Below are 15,913 nucleotides of genomic sequence, written 5' to 3' on the forward strand. Positions count from 1 at the left end.
CAGTGAGTGACCCTTACCCTGAATAAACAGTGACTCTGTACAGTTACACAGTGAGTGATCCTTACCCTGAGTAAACAGTGACTCTGTACAGTTAGTGAGTGACCCTTACCCTGAGTAAACAGTGACTCTGTACAGTTACACAGTGAGTGATCCTTACCCTGAGTAAACAGTGACTCTGTACAGTTATAGTGAGTGACCCTTACCCTGCTGAATAAATAGTGACTCTGTAGTTACAGTGAGTGACCCTTACCCTGAGTAAACAGTGACTCTGTACAGTTACAGTGAGTGACCCTTACCCTGAGTAAACAGTGACTCTGTAGTTACAGTGAGTGACCCTTACCCTGAGTAAACAGTGACTCTGTACAGTTACACAGTGAGTGACCCTTACCCTGAATAAACAGCTCCCTCAGTACTGCCCCTCCGACAGTGCGGCACTCCCTCAGTACTGCCCCTCCGACAGTGCGGCACTCCCTCAGTACTGCCCCTCCGACAGTGCGGCACTCCCTCAGTACTGCCCCTCCGACAGTGCGGCACTCCCTCAGTACTGCCCCTCCGACAGTGCGGCGCTCCCTCAGTACTGGCACTGGGAGCGTCGGCCTGGATTTTGTGCTCAAACCTCTGGAGTGGGACTTGAACGCACAACCTTCTGACTCAGAGGCGAGAGGGATACCCACCGAGCCATGACTCAGGCTCCAAGACTGAGTTAGCTAAAGAGGCACGGACGTGAAGCCAATCTACAAATCACAGCACTCGGCTGCAGACACGAGTCAGAGACTGATTTTTTTTGTTAAAACGCAAAGAGGAATAGGTTTTATTAGAGAATCATAAATATAAAGAATCAGAAAACACAAAAAAAAATTCTTGAAAAGTCATGAATTGCAATATATATAATATATATATATATTCTCTGAATAAACTTTATTAGATTGACCAAGATTGCTGTTAACCCCTTCCAGACTGTGACACTGCCCTTCCGTTTAAATCAGAGGCTAAACATGAATGGATCTGACCAACTGATTCGGTTTTGCCTGTTCAGCAGGCCCCGGGGGGGTGGGGTTAAGGCCAGTGCAGGGCCGAGAGGGGTGCTGCATTGTCTGAGAGAGTTAGCACAGCGCCCCAACCCCACAGGCCCGTTGGCGAATCGGACTCACCGCGTACCCCCACTAGACCTCGGCGCTATTCGTTGTATGCGAGCCGATGTAACCGCAAGGCCTTCTGTTTTTTTTATCCCCCTTGCAGATGTCGCACGTGGTTAGTTTTTACTGGGCTTTGTTGGGAACGATTTTCTCCGCTCAGAGCGGCGTCCAACACCTCTGCCTCATTGCTCTATTATCGACCGGTAAGTGCGAGGGGGACTGCGGGAGAAGGGCCAGGGGTGGGTTTGAGGTTCTGCTCCTTCCTCCGCCGAAGACCCCCGCCGTGGCCCACGGACGACCGGCTGCCCTCTGTGGCAGAGGGAAAGGTGAGGGTCGAAGGCTGGTCGACCATGGGGTGCGGGACGGTACGGCCAAGAGCGGCCCAATCGACAGCCACGGAACTGCGCCTTTATGTCAGAGCCTTTGGGGTGGGGGGGGGTCACATCAAATCGAGTGGAGCATGCTCTGGCTCATTGCTTCCCTGGGCTATGAGGGGAGGGCGGGAGCAGAGTCCAATCATGTTGGCCGAATGGCTTCTCCAGCAGAGAGCCCAACGCGAACCTGTTGCGTGTGGCTCGGTATTCGGAGGGAAGCAATTATACACGGAGGGAAATCAAATTAAACCCCCTCCCCTCGCTGCTCAAGCCTGAACAATCGGCATTGTCGGGAACAGGGTTATTTTTGTGTTACCGACTGTGGTGAAGTCAGTTTCCCCGACAATGACCTGGTTCGAACGTTTCCGGTTTTTTTAGTTCAGCCTCCCTCGGAGAGGAGCTGGCACTCCCCCCCCACCCCCCCCACTCCCCTTAGCAACACGCCCCGCCCTCGAACGGAGCAAGCGATCCCGATATTTACAGCGGCAGGGGTTTAGGAGAATTCACTAATTAAAAGCAGAGGGACGTGAAACGCCCGCCTGGAGTCTGTGGAGGGGAAAAACAGAATTAACGTCAGCTTTCAAAAAGGGGGAGTGGATAGCTGAAAAAGGAAACGGTTTTGGGGTTGGGGGAGGGAGGAAATGAACCAGGGCCGACACAGGCTCGATGGGCTGAATGGCCTTCTGCTGGTGTTGTAAAATTCTGGGAACCCCTCCCCCCTCAGGAAAGGACCTCCCCCTCCTTCCCCCTAAAGGCTATGTTCCCGAGATCTCCCCCCACCCCCCCCCCCCCCCACCCGCTTCCCCCCGGTTGGAAGTCACTCCCTAACCTCCGCTCTCCCTCGCTTCTTTCTTTGCAGTTCTAAACTTGGGTGTCATTGCAGGACGCGTGTGGTTCGAGTTCATAGTCATCCAGTTCAGAGAGGAGATCTACTGATCCGCTGGGGGACGGAGCAGGGCTCTGGCTGAGCGACAGGGAGATCTGCAGAGATTTGCCCCCACCTCCGATACTACCTCTAGCCCCACACACACACACACCCCCCCGTCTTCCCCCACTCCCAGAGAAACTCCCCTCCCCGACACTACTCCCAGAGACCTCTATCGCCCCGCCCACTACTCCCCACCCAAGTAACTTCCCTCACCACCCCTACACTAACCCCCCCCCCCCAGAAAGACCTCTTTCTCCCCTCTACCCCACCATACCACCCTAGCCAGACAGCTGTGCCCGTGACCATCGACGCCCTATCTGCACTGGTGCGTGTCCTGTCTAGCGATAAGCGACTTTGTACAAAATAAAAAATGTTTCAACCGGCTTTAAAGGATTATTAAACTGCGGTGTCAATAAAGTGCGTTGTTTTTGATATCCCCCCCAAAAAAAGTGTCTCGCTCTCTCGATATTTTACAGTCAGTCTACATCTGGCCTTCTGCCTGTAGTGTAGGTGCTCGGGTCGTGTGGGATTGTCGGGGGGGGGGGGGGGGGGTGAGGGCTGGTTTGGTCAGGCGCACCCAGCATCCAAATGCCAGGTGGGAGTGGCGCACTATTCGACTAGTGGAGAATCACAGCGGCCTCAGCCAGTTCCGAGCCTCACCCACACTTTCTGGTGGGGGGAGGGGCAGGCATTTCAACAATCCGGTCAGAGTACGTTCCAATTTGCGGAGAAGAAATGAAGGAAGAGTAAAGGAGGAGGGGAGGTGCGGAGTGCAAGCCCCTAAACCAACCGTTGGACGTGTATGTACATTATTTACAGCCGTCAAATCGGGGATTTGAAATGTGTCCTTAAAGGGCCAGGCCTGTGAAATCGCCCCTGCGCGCACATCAGCGGGTAGGCACTGTGCTAGCCCGTTAAACCCCCCCCAGGCCTGCGTCCGCGGCCTTGGCACGGCGAGCGGCCACCCACTGATGCCCGCTCCTCGCAATTTCACAGCCCCTAACTCCTTGCTGGTGGGCAACGTTACCGCCAATGTTTTCTTTTTGGGGGTTGCGCGCGGCCCCTTTAAACGGGCTGAGCCGCCCGTTCGGATTCCCGCGGTCAAGCCGACGAGCGCGGGAGCCCCAGACCGCCGCACGGCTTAACCGCAACGGGTGTTAGCGTGAACATTTCCCCACCCCTTCCCCCTCCCCCCCCCTCCTCCTCCCCCCAACCCCACTTTCTCTCGAGTCCGACTCCTTGCTCCCAGTGGATCCCGGGCACGCCGAATTCCCGGGTCCTATTCCGCCCCCACTTGGATGTGCGGGTTCTGCATGACGTCCCAGTTGGGGTCGTTCTCCACCGACGCCCGGCCCAGCTTGGACATGACCACCACCAGGGTCAGGAAGCCCAGGATCCCCAGGATCAGGATGACCACAAACCGCTGGAACCGAGAGAGAGGCTGCTTCTTCGATCCCGCGGTGTTCCTGTCGGGAGCAACGGAAAAGAGAGATTCAGGAGACAGTCAACGATTAGGCAAGGGGACACCCTGCTAGTTAAAGGATGAAATCTGGGAGCTGGGTATCCTGGTTATCTCCCGACTGTGTTATATTACAACAACTTGCATTTATATAGCGCCTTTAATCTAGTAAATAGACCCAAGGCGTTATCACAGGAGCGTTATCAGACAAAATTTAACACCAGGTCACATAAGGAGATATTCAGGCAGGCGATCAAAAGCTTGGTCAAAGAGGTTGGTTTTAAGAAGCGGCTTAAAGGAGGATAGAGGGGTTTAGGGAGGGAGTTCCAGAGCTTGGGGCCCAGGCAACAAAAGGCACGGCCACCGATGGTGGAGCGATTATAATCAGGGATGGTCAACAGGCCAGAATTGGAGGAACACAGACATCTCGGGGGGTTGTGGGGCTGGAGGAGATTATAGAGATAGGGAGGGGCGAGGGCCATGGACGGATTTGTAAACAAGGATGAGAATTTTGAAATTGAGGCGTTGCTTAACCAGGAGCCAATGTAGGTCAGCGAGCACAGGGGGTGATGGGTGAGCGGGACTCGGTGCGAGTGGGACACGGGGCAGTGAGCACAGGGGGTGATGGGTGAGTGGGACTCGGTGCGAGTTGGGACACAGGGCAGTGAGCACAGGGGGTGATGGGTGAGTGGGACTCGGTGCGAGTTGGGACACAGGGCAGTGAGCACAGGGGGTGATGGGTGAGTGGGACTCGGTGCGAGTTAGGACACGGGGCAGCGGGCACAGGGGGTGATGGGTGAGCGGGACTCGGTGCGAGTTAGGACACGGGGCAGTGAGCACAGGGGGTGATGGGTGAGCGGGACTCGGCGTGAGTTAGGACACGGGGCAGTGAGCACAGGGGGTGATGGGTGAGCGGGACTCGGTGCGAGTTAGGACACGGGTCAGTGAGCACAGGGGGTGATGGGTGAGCGGGACTCGGTGCGAGTTAGGACACGGGGCAGTGAGCACAGGGGGTGATGGGTGAGCGGGACTCGGCGTGAGTTAGGACACGGGGCAGTGAGCACAGGGGGTGATGGGTGAGCGGGACTCGGTGCGAGTTAGGACACGGGGGCAGCTGAGTTTTGGATCACCTCTAGTTTATGTAGGGTAGAATGTGGGAGGCCGGCCAGGAGTGCGTTGGAATAGTCAAGTCTGGAGGTAACAGAGGCACGGATGAGGGTTTCAGCCGCGGATGAGCTGAGGCAGGGACTGAGTATTGTTGGGGATCTGGACACTAAAGTCTCTAAATAGAATGCCAATGACCTCCTCCCCCACTCACTCCCCAAATCACAGTGCAGCAGTACAAGGCCAACAAGATCCCAGATTGCGTGTTCAGAGTTATCTGGGGAATGCGCGAGGATGTTGCAGCGGACATCAGCACTCATTGGGAAGGGAAAGGTGGAAGAGAAAGAAAAAGAAAAAGTTTTCTGCGCCAGTCAAACAGCCTTCTACCCATTCCAGACCCGAGCCCCTAATCCAGGCAGACACTCCCAGTGCAGTACTGAGGGAGCGCTGCACCATAGGAGGTGCTGTCTTTCCGATCGGGTATTGAACTCAACGTTACTGTTTGGGCTCTTCTCCCTCCATATGTTCTGACCAAGTGAGAGGGAGCTTTACTCTATCTAACCCCGTGCTGTACCTGCCCTGGGAGTGTTTGATGGGACAGTGTAGAGGGAGCTTTACTCTGTATCTAACCCCCTGTACCTGCCCTGGGAGTGTTTGATGGGACAGTGTCGAGGGAGCTTTACTCTGTATCTAACCCCATGCTGTACCTGCCCTGGGAGTGTTTGATGGGACAGTGTCGAGGGAGCTTTACTCTGTATCTAACCCCGACTTACTTGAACCATCGAGCGAACCAGCTGAGTGCCGGCCGCCGCCGGTACTTGTCATCGTCGAAGTCGATCTGCGTGGAGGTCGGTTTTGCCGTGTCGCGCGCGATGGTGTCGTAAACCTTTCGGGGAGAGGACGCCAGGGCATTTCCTGAAATAAAGAAAGTTGCGGGGAGGGGGTGGGGGGGGGAAAGAGAAGGTTATTTAAAAGTCGCTGAGAGATTGAGTGCGGGATTGGCATGAGCCGAGGAGGCGGAGGCCATTATCAGGGCAGGAGCTGCATTAATGCAGAGCAAACACTTTCAGGCTCCAATGAGGAAGGACGTCCAATATGAATCGATCGAGGCGAAGGGGTGGAGGGAAAACACGGAAACCCTCGCAATCCAGAGGACCGGATCAGAAGTCAGCGTCGGGAACGTGTTTGGTCAACCCGCGCATTTGGATTTACTCGCTGCTTAAGATCTCGCTCCGCTCCCGGCTTCCACGGGGACCTGCAAGCCTTCTTGCTCCCCCTCCCCCCCAAGTGGCCAGCCTTTGCTTGTGGGCCTCGGCAGCCAACGTTGGCCTGATATTCAACCATGGGGGGAGGGGAGGGAATCTCGAGCAAGCCCCCCTCCCCCGCACAATCCTGTCCGGGCGGACCATGGGTCCGGCGAACGGGCTAGACAGCTCGCCGTTAGAGCCGGGACCTGGAGGGATCGGATATCGGCAACTGGACCAGCAGGCAGTCAGCGAAGGTGTCTTCAGTGGGTATGGGGCTCCTCCAAAACAGCCCATTCACAGCGACCTCTGCAAGGGGTTCCCCCCCCCCCCCTCCCCACAAGTGTCTCAGTGGTTGTGGACCCCCCCAGCCAGCCACCCTCGTAGCCTCACCCAGGGAGAGGTACGTCGCGGGCGGGTGTGTTGGCGGGCTATTCGACCGCGCGGGGCATCGCAGCCCGGGAGACGCACCGGTGCTGAGGGTGATGGGCTCGTTGCCCGGCGCCATGTTCACCACCGAGTGGCCCTCCGTCACCACGACGCCTCCGCCCTTCAGGTCCTTCCCGTAATCCTGCAGCGGCCCGAAGCCCCCGCTCGAGGGGTACGTCTGGGGCTGGGCGCTGGGCCCGTTCGAGCTGGGACCTGTGCATCAGGGGGGGAGGGAGGGAGGGAGGGAGGCGGAGAAAAAGAGGAGAGGCGGTTATTGAGGGAACAGTGAGCCGCGGCGACTCTGCTGGGCAAACACAGTCAGACGCCAGCCCAGGGAGGAGAGCGGTTTGTAAATGATCGGGTTTTCAACAAAAAAAACCCACAAACCCTCAAGATCCAGAGGACAAGATCAGAAATCAGTGATGGAGTCTCAATGCCCTGGGAGGGAGGGGTCGAGGTAGCATCGGGGAGGGGGGAGCGGAAGAGAAGGCGGGGGAGGTGGGCAACTAGCTGCTGCAGTTGTGGACGGTGCCTGGAGTTTAGTCCGGAAGGGGAAGCCTTGTTTACTTGATGTGTGCGTAGGTTTTTTTTTTACACAATGAATTCAGTCAACGTAACTGGGAATTACTTCTAATAATGTTTCCCTCGCTCAGCGCCATAAGAAACGGAGGGTTTATTTTTTGCAGCATGACCGGCCCTTCGATAGAAGCGCGTCCAGCTGGCTCTGACCAAGCTGCGGCCCATCACTTAACCCAGTGTTTGCGTTCAGTGCTGACAGGGGTGGGGGGGGGCCGGATAAAACGCACAGAGGCGCACTGAAGGATCCAGGACTGGGTTGATGGTGGAGGGGACGGAAGGGGATACAAGTGGGGGGGTATTTACCGGCGGGTGCAGGGTCATTGTTGGGGGGGGGGGGGGGGGGGGGCAGTCAGGGCGGTATGCCTCGGCACGGGGCCGCAGGGCGGGGGGATAAAGCCAGACGAGATCGGCGGGAGCTCACCGAGGGAGGTTTAGTGGCAAAGATGCCGGGGAGCAATTGGGCAGGAGCCGACAGAGAGGCACATTCACCGGGGCAGCACATGCCAAGCAGCTTACCGCTGAAACTCGACCAATCGGTGTAGTCCGAGGCATCCAGCGACTCCTGGTCCTGCAACGGTTCCATTTCCTCAATCTGGGAAACAAAGACAGGAAGTGAGGGAAAAGCCGAGGCTGAAGAAGTGAGAGAGGCAGCTCTGCACATCGAGGTGCCCTCCACATGGCTGTATTCCTGGGCAACAGTGCCCGGTGGGGGGGGGGGGGGGGGGGGGGAGGCTAGAGAAAGGTGAGTGAGAGTGCACGTATGGTGCGTGCCCCCACATAGAGGGACGTGATCGGGGCCCGGGGGAGGCGCGAGTTCGGGCCCAGGGGCAGCACGGGCCCAGCCCACACTGTGTGCGATATGTGCACGCACTGGGTCCGTGCAGCAGAGCTGGTCTCCAGTCGTCCTGGTTAACCCTTGCCACTGGACCAAGACCTCGCTCTGTCAAGCCCCGTGTGGTGGCTGGTGTGCAACGGTCACCCCGCGTTAAAAAAACCCACCCACAGGCATCTTCCACCCTTCAGGATGTAGTTCGGGATCCGGAATATTAGGTCCTTCATTGAAACACCTGTGAACTCATCCCTTTTTTGGCGTGGAAGCAAGTCATCCTCGCTTCGAGGGACTGCGTATGATGATGATGGTTATATATGCAGACTATAGATATACTCTGTGTAGTCACTGTATAGTTGCATAAGATGGAGACTTGTTACCTGATGTACTGTCAATAAGGTTTACACTGTGTATATACTATCCTGGCACCACTAGAGGGTGCAACTGGTGGAGACCGGGGTTTCCTGCCCTGTAGCAGAGACTGTCCACCAGAGGGCACTGCGGTGGGAGACCTGGGGGTCACCTGCATAGGTGTGCAGGGCCCAGTATAAAAGGCTGCCCACCACGCTTGTGCCTCACTCTGGAGTTACGAATAAAGGATCAAAGTCACTACAGTTTGAGTGCAACACATTGCCTCGTGGAGTCATTCATAGGTACATTACAGACATAACAATGATGTTGTATGGTGTAAATGCATACGTAGGGTGTGCACGTGTAAGTGTGAAAGCCTATACTGTATACACATAGAAATAGAAATTTACAGGGCAGAAGGAGGCCATTTCGGTCCATCGTGTCCGCGCCGGCCGACAAAGAGCCGCACGGCCCTCGGTCAGCAGCCCTGAAGGTTACACATAAACCTATGAACAATGAACAATGGCGGAAAGGTAAAGAGCACCCAGCCCAACCAGTCCGCCCCACACAACTGCAACACCCCTGACACTGAAACATTCTACACTCCACCCCAACCGGAGCCATGTGATCTCCTGGGAGAGGCAAAAACCAGATAAAAACACAGGCCATTTTGGGTGGGGGGAAATCTGGGAAAATTCCTCTCCAACCCATCCAGGCGATCGAAACTAGTCCAGTAGGTCACCCTGGCCTGGTTCCTAAGGGAATTGATACCCACACACACACACACACACACACACACACACACACACACACAAACCTCGCACCTTACAGAGTGCCCTCTAAAATGGAGACTCCACAGCCCCTCCTCCGTCCTCCTAAAAGTGGCGACGTACTGTGTCATGGCTCCGGTTATCAGCATTGCCCCCACCCCCCGGAGTCTCACCTAAACGTCATAAGAAATAGGAGCAGGAGTCGGCCATTCGGCCCCTCGAGCCTGCTCCGCCATTTAATACGATCATGGCTGATCCGATCATGGACTCAGCTCCACTTCCCCGCCCGCTCCCCATAACCCCTTATCGTTAAGAAGCTGTCCATCTCTGTCTTAAATATATTCAATGTCCCAGCTTCCACAGCTCTCTGAGGCAGCAAATTCCACAGATCCACAACCCTCAGAGAAGAAATTCCTCCTCATCTCAGTTTTAAACGGGCGGCCCCTTATTCTAAGATCGTGCCCCCTAGTTCTAGTCTCCCCCATCAGTGGAAACATCCTCTCTGCATCCACCTTGTCGAGCCCCCTCATAATCTGATACGTCCCACTCAACGCGTAATCCCGGATACTGAGCGCCAATCTGCCTATTCAACTGTGGCGGCATCGCAGCAGCAGGCTCTCGGGATAGCAGCAAGCTATTCCACTGTGGCAGTGAGAGACCGAACACACCATCCCCCTCTCCGCCAGCTGCACGCGGGAAGGAAGCGCAGACTCCTCACCAGCGGCAGGCCGAGCCCGGCTCGGGCCCAATTCACCGTCGACAACTTCTCCTTCAGGATACCGGCCACGGGGCTGGCCATGTTGGCCGGAGGGAAGATCGGCCCCTTGCAGCTCGGGCACTGGTAGCCGGCTGGTGCTGTGTTCCTGGGAAGCTGAGCCGCCATCTCGTTCAGGCACGACCAGTGGAAGAGGTCTGCGAAAACAAAAGACTTGCATTCATATAGCGCCTTTCACGACCACCGGACGCCCCCAAAGCGCTTTACAGCCAATGAAGCACTTTTTGGAGTAGTCACTGGGAGTAATGTGGGAAACGCAGCAGCTAACTTGTGCACAGCAAGCTCCCACAAACAGCATCGTGATAATGACCCAGATCATGTGTTTTAGTGATGTTGATTGAGGGATAAATATTGGTCCCAGGACACCGGGGAGAACATCCCCTGCTCTTCTTCCAAGTAGGGATTGTTTATCCGAGAGAGTAGACGGGGTCTCGGTTTAACGTCATCTCTGACAGTGCGGCGCTCCCTCAGTACTGCCCCCTCAGTACTGCCCCTCCGACAGTGCGGCGCTCCCTCAGTACTGCCCCCTCAGTACTGCCCCTCCGACAGTGCGGCGCTCCCTCAGTACTGCCCCTCCGACAGTGCGGCGCTCCCTCAGTACTGCCCCTCCGACAGTGCGGCGCTCCCTCAGTACTGCCCCTCCGACAGTGCGGCGCTCCCTCAGCACTGCCCCTCCGACAGTGCGGCGCTCCCTCAGCACTGCCCCTCCGACAGTGCGGCGCTCCCTCAGCACTGCCCCTCCGACAGTGCGGCGCTCCCTCAGCACTGCAATGGAGCGTCAGCCTAGAATTATGTGCTCACGTCCCGGGAGTGGGACTCGAACCCACAACCTTCTGACTCAGAGGCGAGGGTGCTGCCCACTGAGCCACAGCTGACACTTGTGGGGGGGGGGGGGGGGGGGCAGAAGAAAAGGAGGAAACCATTAAATCAGGAATTAGAGCCGGAACAAGGCGCGATACGAGTCGACAATGCATCGGTTCAAAGCACGGAGAACCGATAGCACCCACAGGGTAACTGGGCATACAACGCCGCAGTTTGTCACACACAGTAAAAGCCGCCTGTGCACTGATCCTGAGCCCCAAACTTACAGGCAACATACCACTCGCGAGCAGCTACAATCGGAAAGCGGGTTCCTGCCCTGAAGATGTTGAACCCGTGATGGGGCACCGGGCGTGCAACAATGTGTTAAAACCTCGATCCTGCAGACACAGACCCGATTCCTCAGGGAATTTGTGCAGCAGCCGTGGGTAGCATAGCCCCTGCACGTCGGGGCATAGCTTCGAGATTGCCCCCCCCCTCCCCCCGTCGCTTCTCCTTTCAAAGATGCCGACATGTGCTGCCGCACGATCCCATAGTTATCAGCAGCCCTCTGGAGTCTCATTGCAATGTCCCACTCAAGCCTGTGGAGCCCGGTTACGGAGTGTCAACCTGCCTATTCAACTACAGGGGCATCGCAGAAACGGATTCTCCCCCCGCAGCTCAAAGGAGCTGCAACCAGCAAGTCTGGTTAGCGGGGCGGCTCTTCCTCCGGGGGTGGCGTCGGTGTGCACCCGAGCGGCCATTTAACCCCGCGAGACGCGAGAGCTGGCAAGATGTCGTACCAGGATGGTGGGTGAGGGAGGGGCTTCACAGCCCCGGCCTGATCCTGCTCTGACCCGAGAGCCTCCACCCCCACCCCTGTCGGGCAGGGGTCGCTGAATGACCAGCAGAAACACAGGCTGACTGAGCTCCAGAGCTCAGGGGCCCATTGTAACCACAGCAGGCAATGCGCTGACTCAGCACAGAATGTCCTGGTCAATGCTGTCCGACTATTCACTGGATAAACTGAACCGGTCGAGGGGTCAGATCAGGGCCGCCATCTTCGGCTCAAGCCTCACTTTTACTGTGTGCTTATATAATCACGCGCGCACACACACACGGGCACACACACACAAAGTTCCGGAACTATCAGCAACTTGTGCTACAATGAAATCAAAGCTCCCACAAACTGCCACGTGAGAATGACCAGATCATCCTGTTTTAGTGATGTTGGTCGAAGGATAAATATGGGCCCCAGGACACCGGGGAGAACTCCCCTGCTCTTCTTCGAAATAGTGGCCGTGGGATCTTTTGCATCCACCCGAGGGCAGATGGTGCCTTGGTTTAACGTCTCATCCGAAAGACGGCCCCTCCGACAGTGCAGAGCTCCCTCAGTACCTCCCCTCCGACACTCCCTCAGCACTGCCCCTCCGACAGTGCGGAGCTCCCTTAGTACCTCCCCTCCGACACTCCCTCAGCACTGCCCCTCCGACAGTGCGGAGCTCCCTCAGTACCTCCCCTCCGACACTCCCTCAGCACTGCCCCTCCGACAGTGCGGAGCTCCCTCAGTACCTCCCCTCCGACACTCCCTCAGCACTGCCCCTCCGACAGTGCGGCGCTCCCTCAGCACTGCCCCTCCGACAGTGCGGCGCTCCCTCCTGGATTTCTGTGCTCAAGTCTCTGGAGTGGGACTTCAACCCACAACCATCTGACTCGGGAGGCGAGAGCGGGCGCGCGCGCGCTCCCCACTGAGCAGCGGTTGACACGGAGCGCCTGCGCACTGGGCAGTGACGGGCTGCGCTCCAGCCCTGCGCAGTGGGGGAAAACCAATGGCTGTGCGAGGAGGTGCGAAAAGCGATTAAACCCGGCGGAGACACTCAGTCTGCACCAGGCGCCCGCTCACGGTCCTGCAAGAGCGGCATCCAGCGCAACAGCGAGTCTGCCGATCCCGTCATCCTCAATACTTAGGGAGGGGAGGAACACACGGCCACCGCCGACCTTCCCAAACCCGGGGGCAGGGAGGGGGAGGATGAACACTGCACACTTGCAGAATGGCGTCTGATCGGCAGGGCCGAAGTTTCCCATGAAATCCCGGGACAAGCCTTACCGTAACAAACCAGCCGGACGGTATCCTTGCTTGCTAGCGGCACATTACAGAGGCGGCAGTTAGCATTGTAGTCGCTGTCTTGGAGCCACTGGAGGTACGACTGGACGATGCACTGTGGGGAGGAAGGCAGAGAGAAGCGACAGTAAAACACTGCAGCAGCACAACATTGAGGCTATTTTTTTTAACCCCCTGAAAATCCCGAGGCTTTCTACCATAAAGGCACTGTATAGAATCAGAGAACTTTACAGCACGGAAGGAAAGTAGGCCATTTCGGCCCATTGAGTCCGTGCTGGCCGACAAAGAGCCATCCAGCGTAATCCAGCCCTCGGTCCGTAGCCCTGTAGGTCACAGCGCTTCAAGTCCACATCCAAATACTTTTTAGCATGGAAGCTGTTATTGTCCAGACTTATCATTGGATATTGCTCCCCCACCCCCCCCGTTCACCCATGGTGGATCGACACAAATAGCCATTCAGGTGCGAGCCGAGCTACTTAACTGCAGGACTGATCACGGCCAAACCTGGTACGGTCTCTAAGTGCACGGTGGTGTACTGGTTTTAGATTAGCACTCTGGAGGTTCGCTCATGTCCTTCGGGGTTGGATGTCTGCCACCCTGACCCCACACCGGGCCCCTGTCCCAGCACTCACGTCAAGCCACTTACTGCAGAACAACTATTGATGGCCAATCAATTCAGCCTTGCCGACAACAGATAAATAAGAAATAGTCACCTAACATTAAGTGCAGGAGGGCTTATTACCCTTTGTAAACAGAGACACACTCCCGGGGACCCCCTGTAAATACAGATACACTCCCAGGAACCCCCTGCAAACACGGACACACTCCCGGGGACCCCCTGCAAACACGGACACACTCCCGGGGACCCCCTGCAAACACTGACACACTCCCGGGGACCCCCTGCAAACACGGACACACTCCCGGGGACCCCCTGCAAACACGGACACACTCCCGGGGACCCCCTGCAAACACGGACACACTCCCGGGGACCCCCTGCAAACACTGACACACTCCCGGGGACCCCCTGCAAACACGGACACACTCCCGGGGACCCCCTGCAAACACGGACACACTCCCGGGGACCCCCTGCAAACACGGACACACTCCCGGGGACCCCCTGCAAACACGGACACACTCCCGGGGACCCCCTGCAAACACGGACACACTCCCGGGGACCCCCTGCAAACACGGACACACTCCCGGGAACCCCCTGTAAATACTGACACACTCCCGGGGACCCCCTGTAAATACTGACACACTCCCAGGGACCCCCTGCAAACACGGACACACTCCCGGGGACCCCCTGTAAATACTGACACACTCCCGGGGACCCCCTGTAAATACTGACACACTCCCGGGGACCCCCTGCAAACACGGACACACTCCCGGGGACCCCCTGCAAACACAGACACACTCCCGGGAACCCCCTGTAAATACTGACACACTCCCGGGGACCCCCTGTAAATACTGACACACTCCCGGGGACCCCCTGCAAATACTGACACACTCCCGGGGACCCCCTGCAAACACGGACACACTCCCGGGGACCCCCTGTAAATACTGACACACTCCCGGGGACCCCCTGTAAATACTGACACACTCCCAGGGCACCCTGCAAATACTGACATAATATATATTTTTTTTATACACACATATATATAAATATTTTAACTTGCATATTAGAAACCATGCATAAATTGTTCTAGAATCTTATATAAACAAGAATCAATACAAAATATATAAAAGACATGCTCCACATATATATAATGATATGATAGATAGAGTCAGAGATAGATAAAAAGATATACATATGTGTGTGCAGAGAGAGGGGGGGGGGGCGAGGCAGAGCAATGGGAAGAGAGATGAGGGGGGAGAGGGGGGAAAATGAGGGGAGAGGGAGATGAGGGGAAAGATTGGCGGGGGGATATGAGGGGAGAGATTGGGGGGGGATATGAGGGGAGAGATTGGGGGGGGGATATATGAGGGGAGAGATTGGGGGGGGAGATATGAGGGGAGAGATTGGGGGGGGAGATATGAGGGGAGAGATTGGGGGGGGAGATATGAGGGGAGAGATGGGGGGGGAGATATGAGGGGAGAGATTGGGGGGGGATATGAGGGGGAGAGATTGGGGGGGGATATGAGGGGGGAGAGATTGGGGGGGAGAGATTGGGGGGGAGAGAGATTGGGGGGGAGAGAGATTGGGGGGGGAGAGATTGGGGGGGGAGAGATTGGGGGGAGAGATTGGGGGGGAGAGATTGGGGGGGAGAGATTGGGGGGAGAGAGATTGGGGGGGAGAGAGATTGGGGGGGGAGAGATTGGGGGGGGAGAGATTGGGGGGGGAGAGATTGGGGGGGGGAGAGATTGGGGGGGGAGAGATTGGGGGGGAGAGATTGGGGGGGAGATGAGGGGGGGAGAGATGAGGGGGGGAGAGATGAGGGGGGGAGAGATGAGGGGGGGAGATGAGGGCAGAGTGGGGGGGGGGAGATGAGGGCAGAGTGGGGGGGGGGAGATGAGGGCAGAGTGGGGGGGGGGAGATGAGGGCAGAGTGGGGGGGGGGAGATGAGGGGAGAGTGGGGGGGGAGGAGATGAGGGGAGAGGGAGATGAGGGGAGAGATGGGGGTGGGGGGGGGGGAGAGATAGACACACAGAGACAGAGCGCGGGCGGTGTCCCCGGGCGGTGTGGTGCGGGCCGGGCGGTGTCCCCGGGCGGTGTCCCCGGGCGGTGTGGTGCGGGGCGGGCGGTGTCCCCGGGCGGTGCGGGGCCGGGCGGGCCGGGCTCACCGTGCTGTGCCGGGAGGTGAGGCAGTGCTCGCACACATTGACCCGGTGCTCGAAGCAGAACAGGTTGGTGACCCGGCGCTTGGGGCACTTGCACAGGCCCATGGCGGGGGAGGCCTCCCTCCCGCAGGCCTCTCCCACTGGGTGCCGCTCCCTCTCCCGGTGGGTGCGCTGCTCTCTCTTCTCTCTTCTCTCTCTCTCTCTCTCTCTCTCTCGGCCCCTTCCGGTTGTCCCGGC

At 57.4% G+C, this 15,913-nt stretch overlaps 1 protein-coding gene across 2 annotated transcripts; it reads right to left on the minus strand.

Moving 5' to 3' along the window:
• Positions 1 to 2,680: 2,680 nt before the first annotated feature.
• Positions 2,681 to 15,913, minus strand: zfpl1 (zinc finger protein-like 1). Of its 2 annotated transcripts, XM_070868261.1 has the most exons (7): positions 15,680 to 15,912; positions 12,884 to 12,995; positions 9,922 to 10,115; positions 7,770 to 7,845; positions 6,717 to 6,887; positions 5,775 to 5,916; positions 2,681 to 3,904 (listed from the first exon to the last, which is right to left on the minus strand). In XM_070868261.1, the coding sequence occupies exons 1-7, from the start codon at positions 15,779 to 15,781 to the stop codon at positions 3,718 to 3,720; spliced, it is 984 nt and encodes a 327-aa protein (XP_070724362.1). In that variant the 5' UTR covers positions 15,782 to 15,912; the 3' UTR covers positions 2,681 to 3,717. The 2 variants fall into 2 exon arrangements, with proteins under 2 accessions (XP_070724362.1, XP_070724363.1); XM_070868262.1 differs by lacking the exon at positions 6,717 to 6,887 and having other exon boundaries at positions 15,680 to 15,913.

The sequence above is a fragment of the Pristiophorus japonicus genome, chromosome 27 (genome assembly GCF_044704955.1).
Source record: "Pristiophorus japonicus isolate sPriJap1 chromosome 27, sPriJap1.hap1, whole genome shotgun sequence".
Classification (NCBI taxonomy): Eukaryota; Metazoa; Chordata; class Chondrichthyes; family Pristiophoridae; genus Pristiophorus; species Pristiophorus japonicus.